Source organism: Microtus pennsylvanicus, chromosome 15 (assembly GCF_037038515.1).
Source record: "Microtus pennsylvanicus isolate mMicPen1 chromosome 15, mMicPen1.hap1, whole genome shotgun sequence".
Lineage (NCBI taxonomy): Eukaryota > Metazoa > Chordata > Mammalia > Rodentia > Cricetidae > Microtus > Microtus pennsylvanicus.
In genome coordinates, this window is record NC_134593.1 from 22,752,914 (window position 1) to 22,773,316 (window position 20,403).

A 20,403-nucleotide genomic window follows, 5' to 3' on the forward strand; every position below is an offset into this window, starting at 1 on the left:
GTAAGGGACCAGAGGGAGTGGGGGATCTTCCAAGGAAAGGGAAACAGAAAAGAGGAGAAAGTAGGGTGGGAGGATTAAGTGCAGGAAAATGATGGAGGTCAGGTTAAAAGAGGGATGTGGGGAGGAAAATAACTGTAAAGGTCTTTTGAAAAGCAATATGGAAGCCTACTACTAGTAGTCAGGGTTCCCCAGAGGAACAGAACTGATGAAATAAATATACTGGTAGAATTAATATATATTCATTGGATATGGATATAGCTTTAATATATTCTGTGAGTATGAATGTTAAATGAATATATTCTATGAATAAGAACTGAATATAATTATTGAATATGAGTATTAATTAAATATATTTAACGAATATATTTTTATATTCATCCTATCGCTATATCATATATAGTCACACCTATAAGCATCATAGGCCATTGCCAAGGTTTTTGGTTACGCTCCACCATCTGGTGACAGGATCCTACTGCTGAAGACAACACCTACTCAACGTCATTGAACATGGAGAAGTCAAGCTGGTGCCCAACGTGCAGCTTCATCCCTCCTGACCAGCGATGATGCTGTAAGTTACTCTCCAAGTTACTGGAGGAGAAGGTAATCAATATCACCCAACTACAAGCTCTGTGACCTGTGACACCACCTACCTGGCATGCTGCTGCTATAGCGGCACAAGTGTGATGGAATGAAAATCCACTTTCTGATTCGGCCCACTCCTTGAGGTGGAGCTCATATCTGATCCCGATAAAGGGGCCAAAAGCCTGAGCTAGATCAGTGCTGGCCCTGGGGGAAACCTGATACTATTATTCTGCTAAAGGAATGACATTCTGTAATACCCGCAGACCAGTGCCTCTTTCAGCTCCCATCAGAGAAGCTGCTTCTTGCAGTAGATGGGAACTAACACCGAGACCTCTAACTGGACAGTGTGCAGAGAGAGCGAGAGACCTTGGAGCACCCAGTGTTTCATCAAGCCCCTCCCTCACCGCAGCTTCATGCACCCCCGTTACCAGATCTGCACACAGCTCGGTGCCGGAGGTGGAGCAGGACCTGATTGGAGACCTGGATCTAGGACACGGAGACAGAGTCACTACAGGCTGTCTACACTGCTTTTTATTTCAGTGCTGTGGATTGAAGCCAGGGCTGTATGCATGCTAGTCAAGTGCCTACTACCAAGCTACACCTTCATCCCCTCACACAGCAAGCACTTTACAATGCCTGGAAGATCACTGGGAAGTCGGTTGTCATGCATCGCTGTCTTCTCTGTTCTTGTGAGGTCTACCCTTCATCTAAACCAGCCGTTCTCAACCTCCCTAATGCGGCAACCGTTATACAGTTCATGTTGTTGGTGAACCCCCAACTTAAAATTATTTTCGTGACTACTTCCTAACTGTAATTTTGCTACTGTTATGAATTGTAATGTAAATATCTGTGTTTTCTAGGTGACCCCTGTGAAGGGGTTGACCCCCAGCACTTAACTGCCCAGGTCCAGGTTAGTTCTGGAGGTGTCTGCCTTCTTTATACTTACGGATTTTCAGCCTTGATTTCTGCTGGCGGTCAGCCTTCTCTGTATGCATGTCCATGTTTGCTGCTTGTCGGTTCCTCTGTGGCTGCATCTGAGAGAATCAGAAGGGTCTTGCCTTCTCAGCCTGCTCTGACAGAACACCGTGAAGGACACCTCAGAGGAAAGGAAGAGAAGATGGTAGAAGGCCAGCTCTCTCTGCTGGGCATCCCTCTCCCCTGAGAGCAGACCCCAGCATAGTGAGTTCACACCGTCCCTCCCCTTCCTACAAGGGGGTTTCCCCACTTTGTTCCCTGCCTCCTCGTGGAAACATGCCTGCCTTAGTTCAGATGCTTACAGAGTCCCAAAGGAGGATTAGTGTTGGGCTGTTCTTCCAGCCAGACCTTCCACGACCGCAGTCTAGCACACAGGGAGCAGTTCCTGCCTACCTCACATGGCTTAAGAGCCTCCGCTTTGGAGACCCTTCCCGAGCGCCCTCAGAGACTGCAGCCAGCAAAAGGAAGTGCAAAATAAGATACAATATATGACGTGGACGTGTGTGTCTGTACAGTAGTAGTTCTCATAGAGAATCTCAAAGAGTGTCCGTCCCTTACCCAGGTTCCCACAGAATGGACAACAGATGGTAAATCTCCTCTTTCTTGAGGCAATAATCAGATGAGTCCCAGCTAGTGCTGTGAGAATCAATTTTATTCCCTCAGTGAGCCTGGCGCCGACTTCTCCCTATGCAGTTCGTGGGATTCACCCACAGGCCTGTCTTTGACACGTGAACCGGTGTCGTTCTCCTTTCCCCAGAATCCTTCAACGTTCTCAGCTCTCCGATGAATTAAGGAAAGGAACCCTTCAGCCCCACTGCTAGAGAAGTCCCCATCCTCTCCCCACATCCAGTTTATAGCAACACCTACCTGAGTCTTTACTCTGTACCAGGGGCCGTGTCTGTCCCATGTAGTCTTGACCCCCACAGGCAGAGTGGAGTGAGCCCAGGATGCCCCTGATCTGGACTGTGCCAATGAAACCCTCCCCTAAGTGTAGAAATGCGACCAGCGGACGGACACACCAACAGCTGCATTTGACCCTGTGAATGGAAGGAACGAGCTAGGCAGTTGATAAGAGTCGCTGGACAGCAGTCTCAGAGAGGCAAAGTTTACCCCAGTTTCCGGCAACCCTCCGTACTGGCGCAGACACCAGCTCTGCTTCTGTGTTCTCCAAGCTTACCTGGTTACCTCATGCTGATAGCTTGTTTGAGTAGCTCTCTGTTTTTCATAAACCCTCTCTAGGGCACTCATAAGCTACGGGAAGTCCAGAAGTCCTTCTGGAAGAGTCAACTAACTTTCAAAATAATAATGTTTCACTAGGGAGCCTGGTATGGTAACACATGCCTTTAATCTCAGCACTCGGGAGGCAGAGGCAGGCGGATCTCTAGGAGTTCAAGGCCAACCTGGTCTACAGAACGAGTTCTAGGACGTCCGAGGCTGTGACACAGAGAAACCCTATCTCAAAAAAACAAAAACAAACAAAAAGAATGTCTCTTTGGAAAGATATGGGGCAGCCATGGCTGGAAATGGTAATGAGTGTTTCCCGTCATCATTTTCCAGCACGATCCAATCCAGGAGCTTCTTTTCATTAAGACTCTTACCCAGTATTGGGGACAGTCAAGAATTTGATGGGGAGGGGGATGAAGCAATGATAAGGGTGTAGACTCTCAGGGGAGGACAGGCCTGGGATGGGGAAGGTACTGTCAGCTATCAGGAAATTTGCCCACGATCAGTCTTGCTGCTAAGTAACAGGGGAAATCGTTCATCAGCATTGCATATATTATAAAAATACTAATCAGTATTTCTAATGTACACAATTCCTCCCGAGAAAGTCATTATCTCAATGGAGGCTCATTACACGGAGATTTGGGAGTGGAATTTATAGTGGATACAGTCTTCTAAATACAGCAGCGAGGACTTTTATTACATGGATACATGCCTTGGAGCAAAGCTCTCACAATAAACTAATTAAGGAAGGATGTAAAACCATGCTCTGGGAATGGTAATGGAGAGGTGCCATGTTCTTAAAGTATCACTAAAATAGGAGAATCTAAAGATGATTAAACTGCAATGTCTCAGGTGTGGTCACCTGTAACAGCAGTGAAGGTAACTGTTTGATGGAACGTATGACTTGCAGGTTGTCCTGGCTAGTTTTCTGTCAACGTGGCACAAGCTACAGTTATCTGAATGGAGGGAGCCTCAGTTGAGAAAATGTCCCACAAGTTCTGACTGTAAGGCATTTTCTTAATTAGTGATTGATGGGGGAGGGCCCAGTCCATTGTAGGTGATGTCATCCCAGGGCTGGTGGTCCTGGGTTCTATAAGAAACCACGAGGAGCAAGTCAGTAAGCAGCATCCCTCAGTGGCCTCCGCATCAGCTCCTGCCTCCAGGTTCCTGAGCTGTCTGAGTTCCTGCCCTGACTTTTTTTTTTTTTAATGACAAACAGTGATGTGGAAGTGTTAGCCAAATATAAACCCTTTCCTTCCCAAGCTGCTGTGGTCATGGTGTTTCATCACAGCAAGAGGAACCCTAACTAAGACACAGTTTTTACACAGAGCATAGGAAAACTGATTCGATTTCCCTTAGATACCTCCCGGGGCCTGGGATGTAGCTCAGCAGCAGAAAGTGCTTTTCTAACCTGCACAAAGCCTCGAGTTCAATTCCCTGTATAGCAAAATAAAGAGCATGCCTTTAAAAAGACAGCGAGGTGACTCGGAAAGAAAAAACATTTGCCTGGGGACCTGATCCAATCCCTGGGACCCCAGAGTGGAAAAGTGAATGATTCCCAAAAGTTGTCCTCTGACCTTCCACACACACACGATGGTGCACACACATAGGCACGTGCACATAAATTATTTAATAAACAAGTGAACAGAGTGATTGGAAATTTTTGATTAAAACAAAAGACCTTTAGGGCTGGAGAGATGGCTCGGCAGTTAAAAACACTGGCTGTGCCTCCAGAGGACCCTGGTTCAATTCCTAACACCCATAGGGTAGCTCACAACTGTGTAACTCCAGTTCTAGGAGATCCAACACCCGTACATAGATATGCATGCAAGCAAAATGCCAATAAAATAAACAAGCTAAAAAACAAAAACCAAAATGTTTAAAGCCACCTTGAATTAAAATTATGGGGCAGGCAAGGTGGTCCAGCAGATGAAGAAACTATCACAAACCTGGTGGCCTGGGTTTGATCCTGAGTCCCTCAAGGGAAGGAGAAGACAAATTGTCCTCTGACCTCCATGCATGTACTTGTTCACACACACACACACACACACACACACACACACACACACACACTCATAAATTAAAAAGGTTTAAATAAAAATTTAAGGTTTTGCTTGACTTTTAAAGGCCAATTTGATTATTGGCCAGTGGGTTAAATACTCTGCACCTTGGACTGTGGACCAGGGGACACTGCAGTCCTTACATTCCTGGGCAGATCCTGGTGTTGAATCACAAAGACAGACTGCTGCACAGGCTAGCACCATCTGGGGAGCTCGGGCACTCACCTGCTAACCTTCCACATTATACTCAGGTGATTTCAAAGCCAGTGGGGTGGAGTCTCACTAGAAAGTCTATCCAGAGACACCAGCTTGCTGTTGGGGTTCTGGCCATAGGGTTGAAGTGGTAGAGGAAGAGTTGGGGTCCTCCCATCTCACCCTCAGCTCCAACACTCCCTTATCCAGTTTCATTCACTCCACACATATTTATCAAGGGCCAGCAAGTGGGCTCACTGCTGGACAGTACCCACCAGCATCAGGACAGCAGACAGCCAACCTCCACCTCCACTGGAGGCCATGGCCAAGCTGAAGTAGTGCAAGCTACCGTGGACACAGGTGGCGCACGGTGGCTCGTGCAGCAGTGGAATGACCGGTCATCTAAGTCCTAGGAGAGAGGCAACGAGAAGCAGATGGAAGGCCAGAATGTGGGGAGGGAGAATTCAACCTTGGAGCGCCACTTAGTGGCCAAAGCAGGGAGTTCCAGGGACAGTACACGTTAATGTCAACTTGTATGACTCAAGACACAAACTGAAGCAATGAAGCCGGTGTGTGTGTGTGTGTGTGTGTGTGTGTGTGTGTGTGTGTGTGTGTATGAGGTCCCTCTACCAGGTTTGTGAAAGAAGCCTTTGGCAAGAGTCAGTGAGAAGAGAATCCTCCAAGAGCACACAGCATCATGGTGGCCAACATCTTTAGACCAGAATGGCAGCATCGATGCTGAAGGAAGGGGACCGACTGACGGCAAGTCTCAGAAGTATCTGGAAGGCATCGCTGATGGAGTGTGTGAGGCCAGAAGGGAAGAATCAAGGATGGATGAGCAGTGCACAAATGGATGCTGCCAGGCATCACCATGGAGTCACAGAGGGCGACAAAAGGCCATTGTTGGCCATGCTGAGTTTGGGGTATTCGAGGTGTAGACTTGAAGTTCAGAGAAGGAATCTGGATTAGGTTGAGGCCCCAGGACTCACGATAGTGGGAGAAGGGGTAGAGGACAGAAGAGAACAGGGTAGGGCTGGGGGATTCTTACTTCTACAGGACTCATGAGGAGAAGTCATAGCCTAGGGCAGGGCTTCTTAAACTTACCCACTAGTGACCCTTTTCACATTAGAAACCTATACATGGTCCTGGGTATAGAGGTATAAAAAGTTGACATGCAAGTCAAGCATTTATTGATAACAAGTCATAAAGAAATTTACTTTATAAGGCAGACACCTAATACCAATCTCCATATGCATGCACACCTGCATATACATGGGCACATGCATGAACATGTACGCATGTATGTATGAGCCACACACAAATATTAACGTTTGCCCTAGTTTGCTTTCTGTTGCTATGTTAGGCACCATGAACAAATGTAAGTTGGGGATGAAAGGGTCTGTTTCACCTTACAGCTATCTGAGAGAAGTCAGGACAGGCGCTCCAGGCAGGAACTGAAGCCGAGATCATGGAAGAGTGCAACTCACTGGCTTGCTCCCCGTGGCTTGCTTAGCCTTCCCATGCCACTCAGTACCACCTTTCCAGGGGTGGCACTTCCCAATGTGGACTGGGCCTTTGCCCATCAGCCCCAATCACAATTTCATCAATCTGACGAAGGCATTCTCTCAATTGAGGTTTATTTCCTCCAGTGATGCTGAGCTTTTCTTAATCACAGCTGACTCTTCGTCCTCAGCTGACCAGAACACAGATTCTTAACTCAAAATATCACATGAGAGGCCCCTGTAAGGGACTCCCAACCCTGCCTCTGAAACTTCACCGTCAGGCCTCCGTCTCTGCACTGCTCCCAGCTCTCTCTCCCAGATTCCCACAAGAGCTCATTAAGTTCCACCACGCAGCAGCTTTCCAAGCCCAGAGTTCTAAAACCCTTCACAGCTCTCCCATGACAACAGGGTCAGGTCTACCTCCACATTTATCTACTCTCTGGAACCAATTTCTGTCTTAGTCTAACTTTCCGTGGTTGTGATAAGGATCATAACTGACAGCAGTTTGGCCAGGCAGGGATTTATCATCTCCCCTCACAGGTTACAGACCCTGGTGAGGAGGAACCTGGAGGCAAAAACTGAAGCAGAGGCAGTGGAGGAACACTGCTTACTGGCTTGCTGCCCTTGTTTGCTCTTCCCAGTACATACAACACTGCCCCCTAGTGGGCTAGGCCCTCCCATACCACTATTTAACAAAACACCCTACAGACTTGCCCACAGGAAATGCAAGGGCATCAGTCTCTCAATTGACATTCCTCTTCCAAGATGCTTCTACATTGTGTCAAGTTGACGAAAACCAACCAGGACATTTTAAAAAAGAGATTTATTTAAAAGCAGCTCTTTAATGTCTATAGATATGTGTTTTACCGTTTATTAAAGGCAAAAGCAAATTTATATACTGACGAGATGGACATGCTTGTTTATTTTTATGTGAAGAATTAAAGCGTGGCTGAATGTTTGATCCTGTAGGTTAACCTCTTGCCTACTACTCGCTGTCCCAGGAGCGCTCTCGGAGCTATTGTCGTCAGGGAGGCTGCACGAGGTGTGGACCGGGTACTTGTGTGACCCAGAGTCTCCCCCACTCCAGGGACGTCATCCAGCACTCACTCGAGTTGACTGCCTACTTCCACAGGCACAAGCAGGAAGATACTCCTGTGTTTCTGATATTCAGCTTGAATGGAGCAAGCTGTGGGAACCGGGCCTCTAAGGACAGCACACTGATCCGGGAAATATTTGGAGACTCCTGGAGATCTCGGATCCTGGAGGTCTCCTCTGCCAGGGCTCTTCAAGCACCTTTGACCCCTTCCTGTGCATCCCCTTGGATATCAAGGGGGCTCAGAGTGTGAGCGAAGTCTTGGAGAATTTAGCCAAGGCAGAAGAGCTGTGCGCAGAAAATTCCTAGCTTTGTGGCTGTTGTCGGGGAAAGATGCTGCTTCCAAGACTCTGACTGTGCAAACTGCCTCAAAGGTTCTCCTGATGGTGTTGAATCGCTTCTCAGACTTCATGGGTGAGAAAGAGGGCAGGGATGTGACCGTGACCTGCAAGCATGCACTTCAGAGCCTAATAGAAGACCATCTGGGTACGCCCTCTATGCTGTGATGGTCCCTGTCGGTTTAACTTGCCCCAGAGGACATCTCTTCTGTTTTATCAAAGCTGGCAATGGCCAGTGTTATAAGGTGGATGATGACTCTAAGGTTGCCAGGTGTGACATGACTTCTGCCCTGCGGGAGCCTGCTTATGTGCTCGTCTACGTCCAGCAGACTGATCTCAAAAAGGATGGTGCCACTGTGCCTGTCGGCAGAGTAAACAAGGCTCTTGGCCCCGAACACCAGGCTGGGAAAGCCCAGCAGAGGAAATCTCAACAGAGGATCGCTAATGGAAACCACAGAGCCACAGGGACACACGGAGAATACAGCAAGCAAAGAAATCTCTTTAGGCCTCTGGGAAGTCCTTCAGGAACACAGCAGCCCGAACCCTGTGCTGAATCTCAGGACAGTTGAACCCACTCTGCCAGCCAAGGCAGATTCACCAGGCCAGACACAGAGAATGGTCCTGACGAGGAGAATTCCAACAAGCTCCTGTCAGCTGGGAGTTGGGGGTAGCTGGTGGAGCCCGGGATGGTGAGTGGTGATGGTTGTAGTCCGGGACTGAGACCAAGAACAAGGGCAGGAGATCCAGCTGTTTACTAGCGCTCATTCCCCTGTGGATACACTGTGAAACGGAGCAAGAAATGGATTTACCCACCAGGCAGGACAGAACGTGTCACCCTCAGGTGCTCTCCATTTGTCTGCTGTGTCCTTGCCTGCCCTCCCCTCAACCCCACCCCAGCTGAGCCACGGGAATGACAATTTGAAAGTGGAAGAAACTGCTCAGGGTATTGATAAAAGTTAAACTTTCCTGGATTCTTGGGAGAAGTCTGCAGCGCCCTCTGCTGGAGCTCATCGGTTTTGCTCAGGGAAAACTTAACCGTGCACAAGCCAGGATTCAGGATTTCAACTCAGCTAATGACTTGTTTGCCAAGCCCAGGTTTGTTTGCTATATTGAGTACATTGTAGGACTCTGTTTTGATTCATTGTACTTGAAATGCAAATATTTTGACCAAGTCAGTTTTGTTACTTGACACTTTGTCAGTCTTTTATTTTGCCATGATGCAAATTGATTTGAATATTATCCAAGTTTTTACTGAATATTGTAGTAATATTGGCCTCATAGATGTTTTTTCCATAGTTTTCTTTAGCTAGGTCTATTTCTGAGACATGGATTACAACGGGTGAAAAGATTATCCGTTATAAACAGTGTGAAGAAAGACAAGAGGGTTTGAGTTTTGCTTTAAAGAATGTCCGTCGTGGAATAAGAGGGCACAGGTGCTATGTATGATGCTATGAAGGAGAAATGGGGAAAACGTGGGTGTAGGAGAGGGAAGGGGGAAAGGATGTTTGAAGATGCTGGCCGTGAGAGGACATCTAGAGAGACGGCACAATAGAGCCAGCACTGTTAGCTGAGGTGTGGGTGAACCAACCCTGAAATTGTAACCAACAATTAATGTAAAAAGAGGCCATGAATTTGATAGCAAGCAAGGCAAGGTGCGTTGGAAGGTTTGGAGGGAGGAAAAGGAATGAAGAAATGGTGTAATTATACGATCAAAAAGAAAAAAATACAGAAAGGAAAAAACTTTTTTTTTATAAAAAAAGAAAAGCAAGAACAATTAATGAACCAGTTCAAAGTTCTACAACAGGGTATAAAGAGGAAAATGGTCGACTCGTTATGATAGGCTCCAGGTGGCTACAATGAATCACGTAGTGTATGCTAACTACGTCAGATTACAGCAATATCAGGACTTCTTCTCCAGGTGAGCATGCACAGAGAGAGTGCTGATACCCTTTCCACTGGTAAATCTTTTTTTTATATTTGTTTATTTATTATGTATACAATATTCTGTCTGTGTGTATGACTGCAGGCCAGAAGAGGGCACTAGACCCCATTACAGATGGTTGTGAGCCACCATGTGGTTGCTGGGAATTGAACTCAGGACCTTTGGAAGAGCAGGTAATGCTCTTAACCTCTGAGCCATCTCTCCAGCCCCTGGTAAACCTTTCTTATTCATAGATACTTAAAACTCTATGATGCATATGCCTGCATCTTATACATCTACTTATAACAGAGCTATAAGCGTCTGGGCAGTGTGAATCCCGAGAGAGATAAAAGGGAGACTCGACATAGAGCAGACTAAGTCTCATTCCTGACAAAATTGAGACCCCTGCTGCCCTGTTCAAGTCTCTTTTCTTTCTAAAAAGTATATTGTCTCTTCTCTAATTGATTAATCTAATTAACATAAGATACACTCTTACGTCCCAACTGAATCCTTCTCTTTGGAGAGTTCAGGAACCGAGAGTGCTGCTTCATTTGAGACCAAAAAAACAAAACAAAACAAAACAAAACAAAAACCCCCACAAAAGACCAGGGGCCCCGAGCCAGACCAATAACTCTTTGCAATGAACACTTGCCAGTAGAGATGCATGGTTAAAGCGGCACACGGTGTGACTCGGGTCGCACTGCAGCTTCCGTGATGAGACTTTTAATTCCTTCCCTTTAAAATTTTTTCTCATTTTATTTTCTTCTCTCTCCCTTTTTGCTCTTGAATTTTGTTTTAGTCGGGGAGGGGTGTGTGCAGGGGCTGAGGGCAGATGCAAAGGGACAGGGAATGAATGGAATCAAGAACAACACATAGAATCAATTTTTAAAAAATTAAGAGTACTAGCTGCTCTTCCAAAGGACCCAAGGCTGATTTTCAGCCCCATACTGCCCTTCACAACCTACAACCTTTTGTAAGCCCAGTTCAAGGAGATCAACTCCCTTTTCTGGCCTCTGCAGGCAGTGCGCACACATGAAGCGTGGACGTACACACAGGCAATAACAGACACACACACACACACACACACACACACACACACCATAAACATAAATAAATGACATCAGAGGCCTCGAGAGACTGGTTGCTCCTGCAGAGGTCCCAGGTTCGGTTCCTAGCAACCCGATTCACACAGGTGTCTTAACCCTAGCTGACTGCCCACGGCTGGATGAAGTCACCTGAAATCCCTTACACAGTCCCTTCTGCATTGAGGCCTGAGCTAGAGAGGAGGTTCTGTTCATTCAGCTAAGGAAAACAAGACCTTGTGGTGGATGGAGCAAGAGGAGGTATGGTCAGGGCGATGCTGTATCAGGAAGGGCTCCTCACAGCCGGTGCCTAGCACTTTGCCGGGATTTACAGCCAAATAGTTAGCTCTCGTGTGGGAAAATTGCCTATGTGGGTAAGTGTGAAGGCATACATAATCTGTAAGCGATTGTGCCATTCGTTCATAGGAGCAAAACACCAAACTGTTAGTTGGGGCTTTCTTTTTGAAGTATTTAAAAAGCAAAATATTTAAAATTTTAAAATTTAAAGCAAAAATTAAGTTAATCAGTAGAAGTTTGATTTTTCTATTGATTAATTTAAATTTATTTCTATTTATACTGATTAATGAAGCTAGAAGCTTTTAGCCTCTTCTCTTAGCTTTCAACCTCTCTCTCCCTCCACCCTCTCTATTTTATTTTTTTGCTTTCATATGTTTTTGATTAATTATCATACACTTAATGTCTTCATATATTATGCCAAATCGTTTTCTCCCTTCCTTACTCCAGTCCTCTCTCCTCTCCCTAGAGCTCCCTTCCTCTCCACTCTGATATGGTCTGGAAATCTCTGCATTCTATCTTCTAATTTATTTGTTCTGTTTGTGCAGATTTAACTATGTTTTATAATTTTATCTTCATTGATCCCAGTTGTTAATCTGTTGAATTTCTATTACAGTTGGAAAAAACATTTTTAATTAAAAAAATGTATTTTTTTTTTCAGACAGGGTTTCTCTGTGTAGTCCTGGCTATCCAGGAACTCATTCTGTAAACCAGACTGGCCTCAGATTTAAAGAGATCATCCTGCCGCTGCCTCCTGAGTGCTGGGATTAAAGATGCATGCCACAACCGCCCAGCCTGGAAACAAGATTTTAAAAATTCTTCTTATTTTTATTTTATGGCGATTTGTGTTTCGCCTGCATGTGTGTATGTGCAACATGTGTGGGGGGGGGATCTGCGGGGTCAGAAGAGGGTGCTGGAGCCCCTGGAACTGGAGCTGGAGATGTTGTGAGTCAGCATGTGGGCGCTGGGAAACTGAATACGGGTCCTGCTGAGGAATAGCCATCTCTCAGCTCAAAGGGAGTTTCTCATATTTAAATATTTTGCCTAAATTTGGAAATGTCATAAAGAAATGGTATCTGAGCACATTTGAAACCAATATTCAGTTTTATTGGCAAGCCAAATAGAGTCTGGTTAAAGAGCTGGAAGCGTTCAGTGTGGAGATTACATTGCTTTAGAGGCACAGAGCTCTCCTTGGGCTGTTCACCGTGGTCTATTTTATCTTTTTCTTGAGGGGCTCTTGATAGTCTGAAAAGATAACTGGGGTTGGGATTGGCACAAGAACCCACCACATCCTGCAGCATTTCCATCTTCTTCGGCAACCGCCGATTTCATCTTCTATTAATTTGCAAATGTCTCGTCTGCAAATGCCTTCCAGGTTGAAACAGTGGGTCTCTGCAGCACCCAAACCACTTCTAACTGCGGAGAAGAAACCAGGGCAGCAGTTAGCCCAGTGTCTGAATGCCAAAGCATCAGCATCCTCGCACGCGAAGGCATAATAGTTCTGGACTGAGTACCTCTCTCTGTGAGGGAAAGGAGTCAGATCAAAGATCCGCTAAGTAGCTGTTTCGCACTGACCCCACACTCACGCTCTCTCCCCTTCTCCCGCAGCCTGCTCTTTGATTTTCTTATAAATACACGGGAAGTCTAGATAAAGCTGCAGAAGTGACTTCGTTAAATATCAGACTGAAACAAGAAGGGTAGGGACAAAACAGATTCCCCGGATATCCTGCTGTCTTCATCAATGTACTCCTTTATGCAGAATGTCAACAAATCCTTGCTGTTCACTCACCGAACACTTTTCTTTCTAAGAAAGAACAGTACAAATGGCATAAAGCCTCCCTTACTAACACAGAGGTTACAACTGGTCAAGGAATCTAACCATACAAACAAAACAAACAAACAATCCATAGAGTAATGAGGTGATTCAAAAGTGGCAAATGTTCCAGACAAAAATAATACAATAAGGAATCAGATACAACCTGGAGGACAGAAGCAAGAAGACGGACAGAGACTGCTTTCTGAGGTGGTGAAAACAATAAGCAATTATCCAAGCGGAAGCAAAAGAGCACTCAGGACAGCAAGACCTGAGTCCTCAGACTAAGACTTTGATGGATGAGCATGTCAGAAAATGTCAGCTGAGATTAAACATAGACTCCTGAGATTAACATAGACTCCAGCCGGTACCGGGCTCACGGGCCGTGGTGAGGAGGAAGATTCACATCTCTGATGCTGTGGTTGCCTTACTTCGTCTCCTTTCAGGTCACTTATGGCAAACGTCTTAATGTTGACTGTTCTCACTCTTTCTTGCCTTCTTTCCCTCTCTCCCTTTGGATAGGGCAGAGTCAAGATTTCATGGGAAAGCATTGTATGGTAGTCAGTTGCGGTGCTAGTCTATGCTAAGCTAATATTCCCATTTTATTATTTTGATTGATATATACATATGAAGTTATACAGCAGGAGATCAAATAGTATTAGTTCATATTATGGAGTCAGGTTTCCATCAGGTGAGGCTGTCTCTGTGATGGAGCTGGTGTCTGCAGCCCTGATATACACTGAGAGACTTTGGCTCCAGACTTCGGGTGTAAGCTAACTCCTTATAACAGTGACTGTGGATCTTGCATTTCATGCAGACTTCGACCACTGGTGTGCATGGCCACAGTGGCTGTGGGATCTAGTGCGTGAGGGAGTTCACTTTGGTGACTGATTTGGTAGCCTGGAGCATAGGCGTGCGCAGAGAGCTGTTAGTGGTTTGGGTTTTTCAAGACAGGATCTCTCTCTATAGCTTTGGCTGTTCTGGAACTCGCTCTGTAGAGCAGGCTGGCCTCGAACTCACAGAGATCTACCTGCCTCTGCCTCCTGAGATGAGGCAGACACCACCACCGCCCTGCTGCAAGACTAATTTTAAAGCTGGGGGGGGGTCACCACAACATGAGGATATATTAAGGGATTGTAGCATTAGGAAAGTGAGAACCACTGTTTGAGTGAGTATTCATAAGATACATAGGGTAACTCCATGTGGCGGGCATGCGGGGGATATTCCAATTGAGGTCTTAATTGGAGACTATTAAGACCTTACTCGGAGTCTCGGGTCACAATTCCACCCCTGTAAAGGGAACATAGGAGCTGGGGGGAAGGGGGAGGAAATATACAGGTAGAGCGACTGAAGAGGTTTAATGACAGTGCAGAAGATAGGACACACTGTGGGGAGGAGGCCCCTGATACCCAAATGGACTCAGAGACAGGAGCTCCAACAGAGCCCCCTGGAGGTACCGCAGTGGAGAATCCCTGACGATAAGTGGAGACCCAAGGAGTCCCCTGGCATGGTGGCCGCAGCTCTCTGTGGGCAGAGACTACTCATAGAGGAATATGAAACAAACAACCAAGAGTTCTATTTTAGACATATTCATTTTGAAATCAAGCTTAGAGACAGCCGAGGTGCCCTTGGATCATTCATTCCAAGTCTGGAGTTCTCAGGCAAAGTCCGAGGGGGGATTTAAAGGACTGAGGCTAGCTAAGTCCTTAACAAGTGGATGAGAGTAGATGGGAGAAGAGGGCCAAGAAACTGAGCCCGGGGGCTCGCTCCAGGAGGAAGCCCAGAAAAGATGAGGGAGCAGTGGGGAAACTGAGGTGGATCAAGTGACTTCCATACTGGAGTCTTTGGGTGACTCTGGCATGTCATAAAGAGAGGAAGGGCTGACTTTGGGGAAAATCTGCTAACAGGCAGAGTAAGTTAATACTGATGACTGGCTGGCTGGGCCAACAGCATGGCCATTGTTAACACTTGTGCAGGGAGGAAGAGAAAGCTTTTTCTTAATGAGTAGGTAAAGACAAAAGCAATTTCAGTATCAGAGTTTGAGGGTTGGGGAGGATGTTCGGTTGGGATCCATTTAAGAGAGAATGGAAGGGGATGATTTCAAGGACAAGACTGCAGGTCAGGATTTTAAGGCGTTTTCCACAAAATGGAACAGGAGAAGCAAAGTTTTTTTTTTCAAAGATAAGTTGAATATTAAAATATTTGTATTTTGATGATGATAATCCAGTAGGAATATGATTAATATTAAATCACTGATATAATGAACTGCAGCAGACAGATCCTTAAATACACAAGAGGAGATGGATATATGCAATATATATATAATATAAACACGCATTTATAATAAATCTTCTAGCTTCTCTTTGAGTCTTGGGAGCACTGATGGTGATATCAACCCAGTCATCTGTGAAATAACTATTTTAAATAAATTCTAAATTTTTTCTTGATCAGTATTACCAGATTACTATAAACTATGCTATTCTTTCAGTAAATGAATAAATAAAGTTTTTTGTTTTGTTGATCTTTTGTTTCCTTTGTTTCTTGTATTCCATTAGTTCCTCTTCAATTTATTCTTTGGGTTTATTATGATATCTTTTCTGACGTCACATAATGCATGCTCAGCCTCCTAACTTTTAGGAACCATTTGCCATTCTTTGCATCCACGCTTATGTTCAATCACCATGTCTAAAGTTCTTACCTACCGAGTCACTGCAGCTCGGTGTCTCTGTTTATTTGTCTACAGCTGTTGCCCTCTTCTCATCCTACAGGTCGAGTTTGCAAAGTGGTTTTTGTGTATAACAACTTTTATTTTTTAATAAAAGTTTTAATTTTTGTTGGTTTATATTTTGGCCCATTTCACAAAGCCAGTAAGTTCCTACTTGTTATGGAATAATAATCACTTTGTAGGTTTGTATCTTCCCATCAAATGTCCAGGTCTTTGTGACCCTTGTTCAACATTATCTCTCCCTGATGAGATTCCATCCTTCTCCTCTGAGAGAGCAGATGCCATTATGGATGTCCCTGCCCGTGTCCTAGAAGAGCTGAGCATCTACGAAGAAATTCCCATGCCTCACAAGGCACCAGAGACACAAAAAACCGATATAGTACAGTGTGCATTTGGCATTTGGGTTAATGGTACTGGACATCTATTTTACTCTGACATAATCTTAGTGGAACTGTTGCTATTAGGTTTCTGAACCTGTAAGGTTAATTAGTTTCTGACCTTCCAAAGAGACTTTTAAACTGAAGGCCCCTCTCTATAGTCGGCCACCAACTTACCTGGGGGTAAGAGAGTCAAAAGGAAGAGGATAGTATAGAGGATCAGATGGAATCTCATGGCTGAAGGGTCCGCGATGTGAAGATGCAGAGACCTGCTCAAGTCTGAGGTCTTGGAGTATGGCAGATCCAGGGCTTTTTATGATGGTTTTAGGTCTGTGGTTTGTTCTTGGCTAGCAGAGCCTAACCAACAGAGAATAACTTATTCTCCCACATGGAATCTTCAAACACACAAGAGGACACAAATGTGGCAATAATTCAATGGGTGAAAATCAGTAGACCTAAAATAGTCAATATAGTTGTTGAGGGAAAGAACAAAGTCAAAGACCAACCAATACCCAACTTCGATACTTACTGTAATATAAACTCACAGTAATAAAGCTATATCACAAACTAGTAAATCAATGCATCAACAGAAGATAAAAGTCCCAGAATTAGACTTACACAAAAATAGTTTGTCAAAAACCAAAGGTAACTCGTTGGGAAAAAATAAATTTCTCAACAAATAATGCTATAGCAAAACTTGAAACCCATATTTAGAACTATGTATCTAAGTATATATCTTATAACTGTCACAAAAATTAAGATGGATGATATTGCTCAACATAAAACAGAGTGACGTGATGCCGAGAAAATAATGTTGGAAACTATCTAGGCAACCTAAGATTTAGCGTTGACTCCTTAAAAGATGAAATTTCAAAAGCGGGACTTAGCAATGACAGAAATGACAACTTAGACTTCATTCAAATAAGAACTTTCCTTACGTGAGAGGCATTCCTAGGAAGATGGGAAGGACGTGACGGTTGGAGGAGAGTCTTTATAAAATATCTAATAAAGTACTGGGATCCAAAATACACAAACAATGCCTAAAAATCGATGAGGAAGCCAGCAACACAAACTTAGGTCAAAAGAATGAGCAAGAATTTTTACCAGCGATGGGCAGTAAGCAAATAAGCTGAAAAGACAAAGAAGAAAACTCACTCAGCGTCATACTTTATCGCAGTAGTGAACACTGAAGTAAAATCCCATTACAGAACGAGTGGCGCTACACTATTGGATATCAGGAAAGGTGTGAAGAACAGGAGTGTCCACTCAGCTTAGGACACCAGCATAACTTTGCCACTGAGTGAAAATGTTCAAGTTTATCTTCACCATGTTAATCCTCAGAATCTACCTAAATAGAGAGTTATATACTCATGCAAAACCTGCAGGTGAACTATATAATTAATAGCAAAATTAATAGGAAAGAATACACCTCCTGGAATGAACATCTGGATCAAACATCTGGATTGCATATCTGGATAGCACACCTGGACCGCGCATCTGGATCGCGCATCTGGATCGCACATCTAGAATGAACATCTGGATCGCACATCTGGAATGAACATCTGGATCAAACATCTGGATCACACATCTGGAATGAACATCTGGATCAAACATCTGGATTGCACATCTGGTTCGCACACCTGGAATGAACATCTGGATCACACATCTGGATCACACATCTGGAACGAACATCTGGGTCAAACATCTGGATCACACATCTGGAATGAACATCTGGATCAAACATCTGGATCACACTTCTGGAATGAACATCATGATCAAACATCTGTAATGAACATCTGGATCACACATCTGGATCGAACATCTGGATCGCACATCTGGATTGTACATCTGTATCGCACATCTGGATCACACATCTGGATCACACATCTGGAATGAACATCTGGATCACACATCTGGAATGAACATCTGGATTGCACATCTGGATTGCACATATGGATCGCACATCTGGAATGAACATGTGGATCGCACATCTGGATCGCACATCTGGATCGCACATCTGGATTGTACATCTGGATCGCACATCTGGATCACACATCTGGAATGAACATCTGGATCACACATCTGGAATGAACATCTGGATCGCACATCTGGATCGCACATCTGGATTGCACATCTGGATCGCACACCTAGACCACGCATCTGGATGGCACATCTGGATCGCACATCTGGAATGAACATCTGGATCAAACATCTGGATCACACATCTGGAATGAACATCTGGATCAAACATCTGGATCACATATCTGGAACGAACATCTGGGTCAAACATCTGGATCGCACATCTGGATTGTGCATCTGGATCGCACATCTGGATCACACATCTGGAATGAACATCTGGATCACACATCTGGAATGAACATCTGGATTGCACATCTGGATTGCACATCTGGATCGCACATCTGGAATGAAGATGTGGATCGCACATCTGGATCGCACATCTGGATCGCACATCTGGATTGTACATCTGGATAGCACATCTGGATCACACATCTGGAATGAACATCTGGATCACACACTCGCACATCTGGAATGAACATCTGGATCAAACATCTGGATCACACTTCTGGAATGAACATCTGGATCAAACGTCTGTAATGAACATCTGGATCACACATCTGGATCGCACATCTGGATCGCACATCTGGATTGTGCATCTGGATCGCACATCTGGATCTCACATCTGGAATGAACATCTGGAATGAACATCTGGATTGCGCATCTGGATCGCACATCTGGATCGCACATCTGGAATGTACATGTGGGTCACACATCTGGATCGAACATCTGGATCGCACATCTGGATTGTACATCTGGATCACACATCTGGATCACAAATCTGGAATGAACATCTGGATCACACATCTGGAATGAACATCTGTATCGCACATCTGGATTGTACATCTGGATTGCACATCCGGATCGCACACCTGGACCGCGCATCTGGATTGCACATCCGGATCGCACACCTGGACCGCGCATCTGGATCAAACATCTTGATCACACATCTGGAATGAACATCTGGATCAAACATCAGGATCGCACACCTGGATCGCGGTGGGCGGATGCAAAGGGACAGGGAATGAATGGAATCAAGAACAACACATAGAATCAATTTTTTAAAAAATTAAGAGTACTAGCTGCTCTTCCAAAGGACCCAAGGCTGATTTTCAGCCCCACACTGCCCTTCACAACCTACAACCTTTTGTAAGCCCAGTTCAAGGAGATCAACTCCCTTTTCTGGCCTCTGCAGGCAGTGCGCACACATGAAGCGTGGACGTACACACAGGCAATAACACACACACACACACACACACACCATAAACATAAATAAATGACATCAGAGGCCTCGAGAGACTGGTTGCCCCTGCAGAGGTCCCAGGTTCGGTTCCTAGCAACCCGATTCACACAGGTGTCTTAACCCTAGCTGACTGCCCACGGCTGGATGAAGTCACCTGAAATCCCTTACACAGTCCCTTCTGCATTGAGGCCTGAGCTAGAGAGGAGGTTCTGTTCATTCAGCTAAGGAAAACTAGACCTTGTGGTGGATGGAGCAAGAGGAGGTATGGTCAGGGCGATGCTGTACCAGGAAGGGCTCCTCACAGCCGGTGCCTAGCACTTTGCCGGGATTTACAGCCAAATGGTTAGCTCTCGTGTGGGAAAATTGTCTATGTGGGTAAGTGTGAAGGCATACATAATCTGTAAGCGATTGTGCCATTCGTTCATAGGAGCAAAACACCAAACTGTTAGTTGGGGCTTTTCTTTTTGAAGTATTTAAAAAGCAAAATATTTAAAATTTTAAAATGTAAAACAAAAATTAAATTAATCAGTAGAAGTTTGATTTTTCTATTGATTAATTTAAATTTATTTCTATTTCTATTGATTAATGAAGCTAGAAGCTTTTAGCCTCTTCTGTTAGCTTTCAACCTCTCTCTCCCTCCACCCTCTCTATTTGATTTTTTTGCTTTCATATGTTTCTGATTAATTATCATACACTTAATGTCTTCATATATTATGCCAAATCGTTTTCTCCCTTCCTTACTCCAGTCCTCTCTCCTCTCCCTAGAGCTCCCTTCCTCTCCACTCTGATATGGTCTGGAAATCTCTGCATTCTATCTTCTAATTTATTTGTTCTGTTTGTGCAGATTTAACTATGTTTTATAATTTTCTCTTCATTGATCCCAGTTGTTAATCTGTTGAATTTCTA

The 20,403-nt window shown here is 44.8% G+C and overlaps 1 protein-coding gene across 1 annotated transcript; it reads right to left on the reverse strand.

Annotated features, from left to right (window-relative positions):
* Positions 1–12,473: 12,473 nt before the first annotated feature.
* Positions 12,474–16,413, reverse strand: LOC142835477 (beta-defensin 109-like). The gene is made up of 2 exons (XM_075948930.1): positions 16,356–16,413; positions 12,474–12,679 (listed from the first exon to the last, which is right to left on the reverse strand). The coding sequence occupies exons 1-2, from the start codon at positions 16,411–16,413 to the stop codon at positions 12,474–12,476; spliced, it is 264 nt and encodes an 87-aa protein (XP_075805045.1).
* Between the last annotated feature and the right edge of the window lie 3,990 nt (positions 16,414–20,403).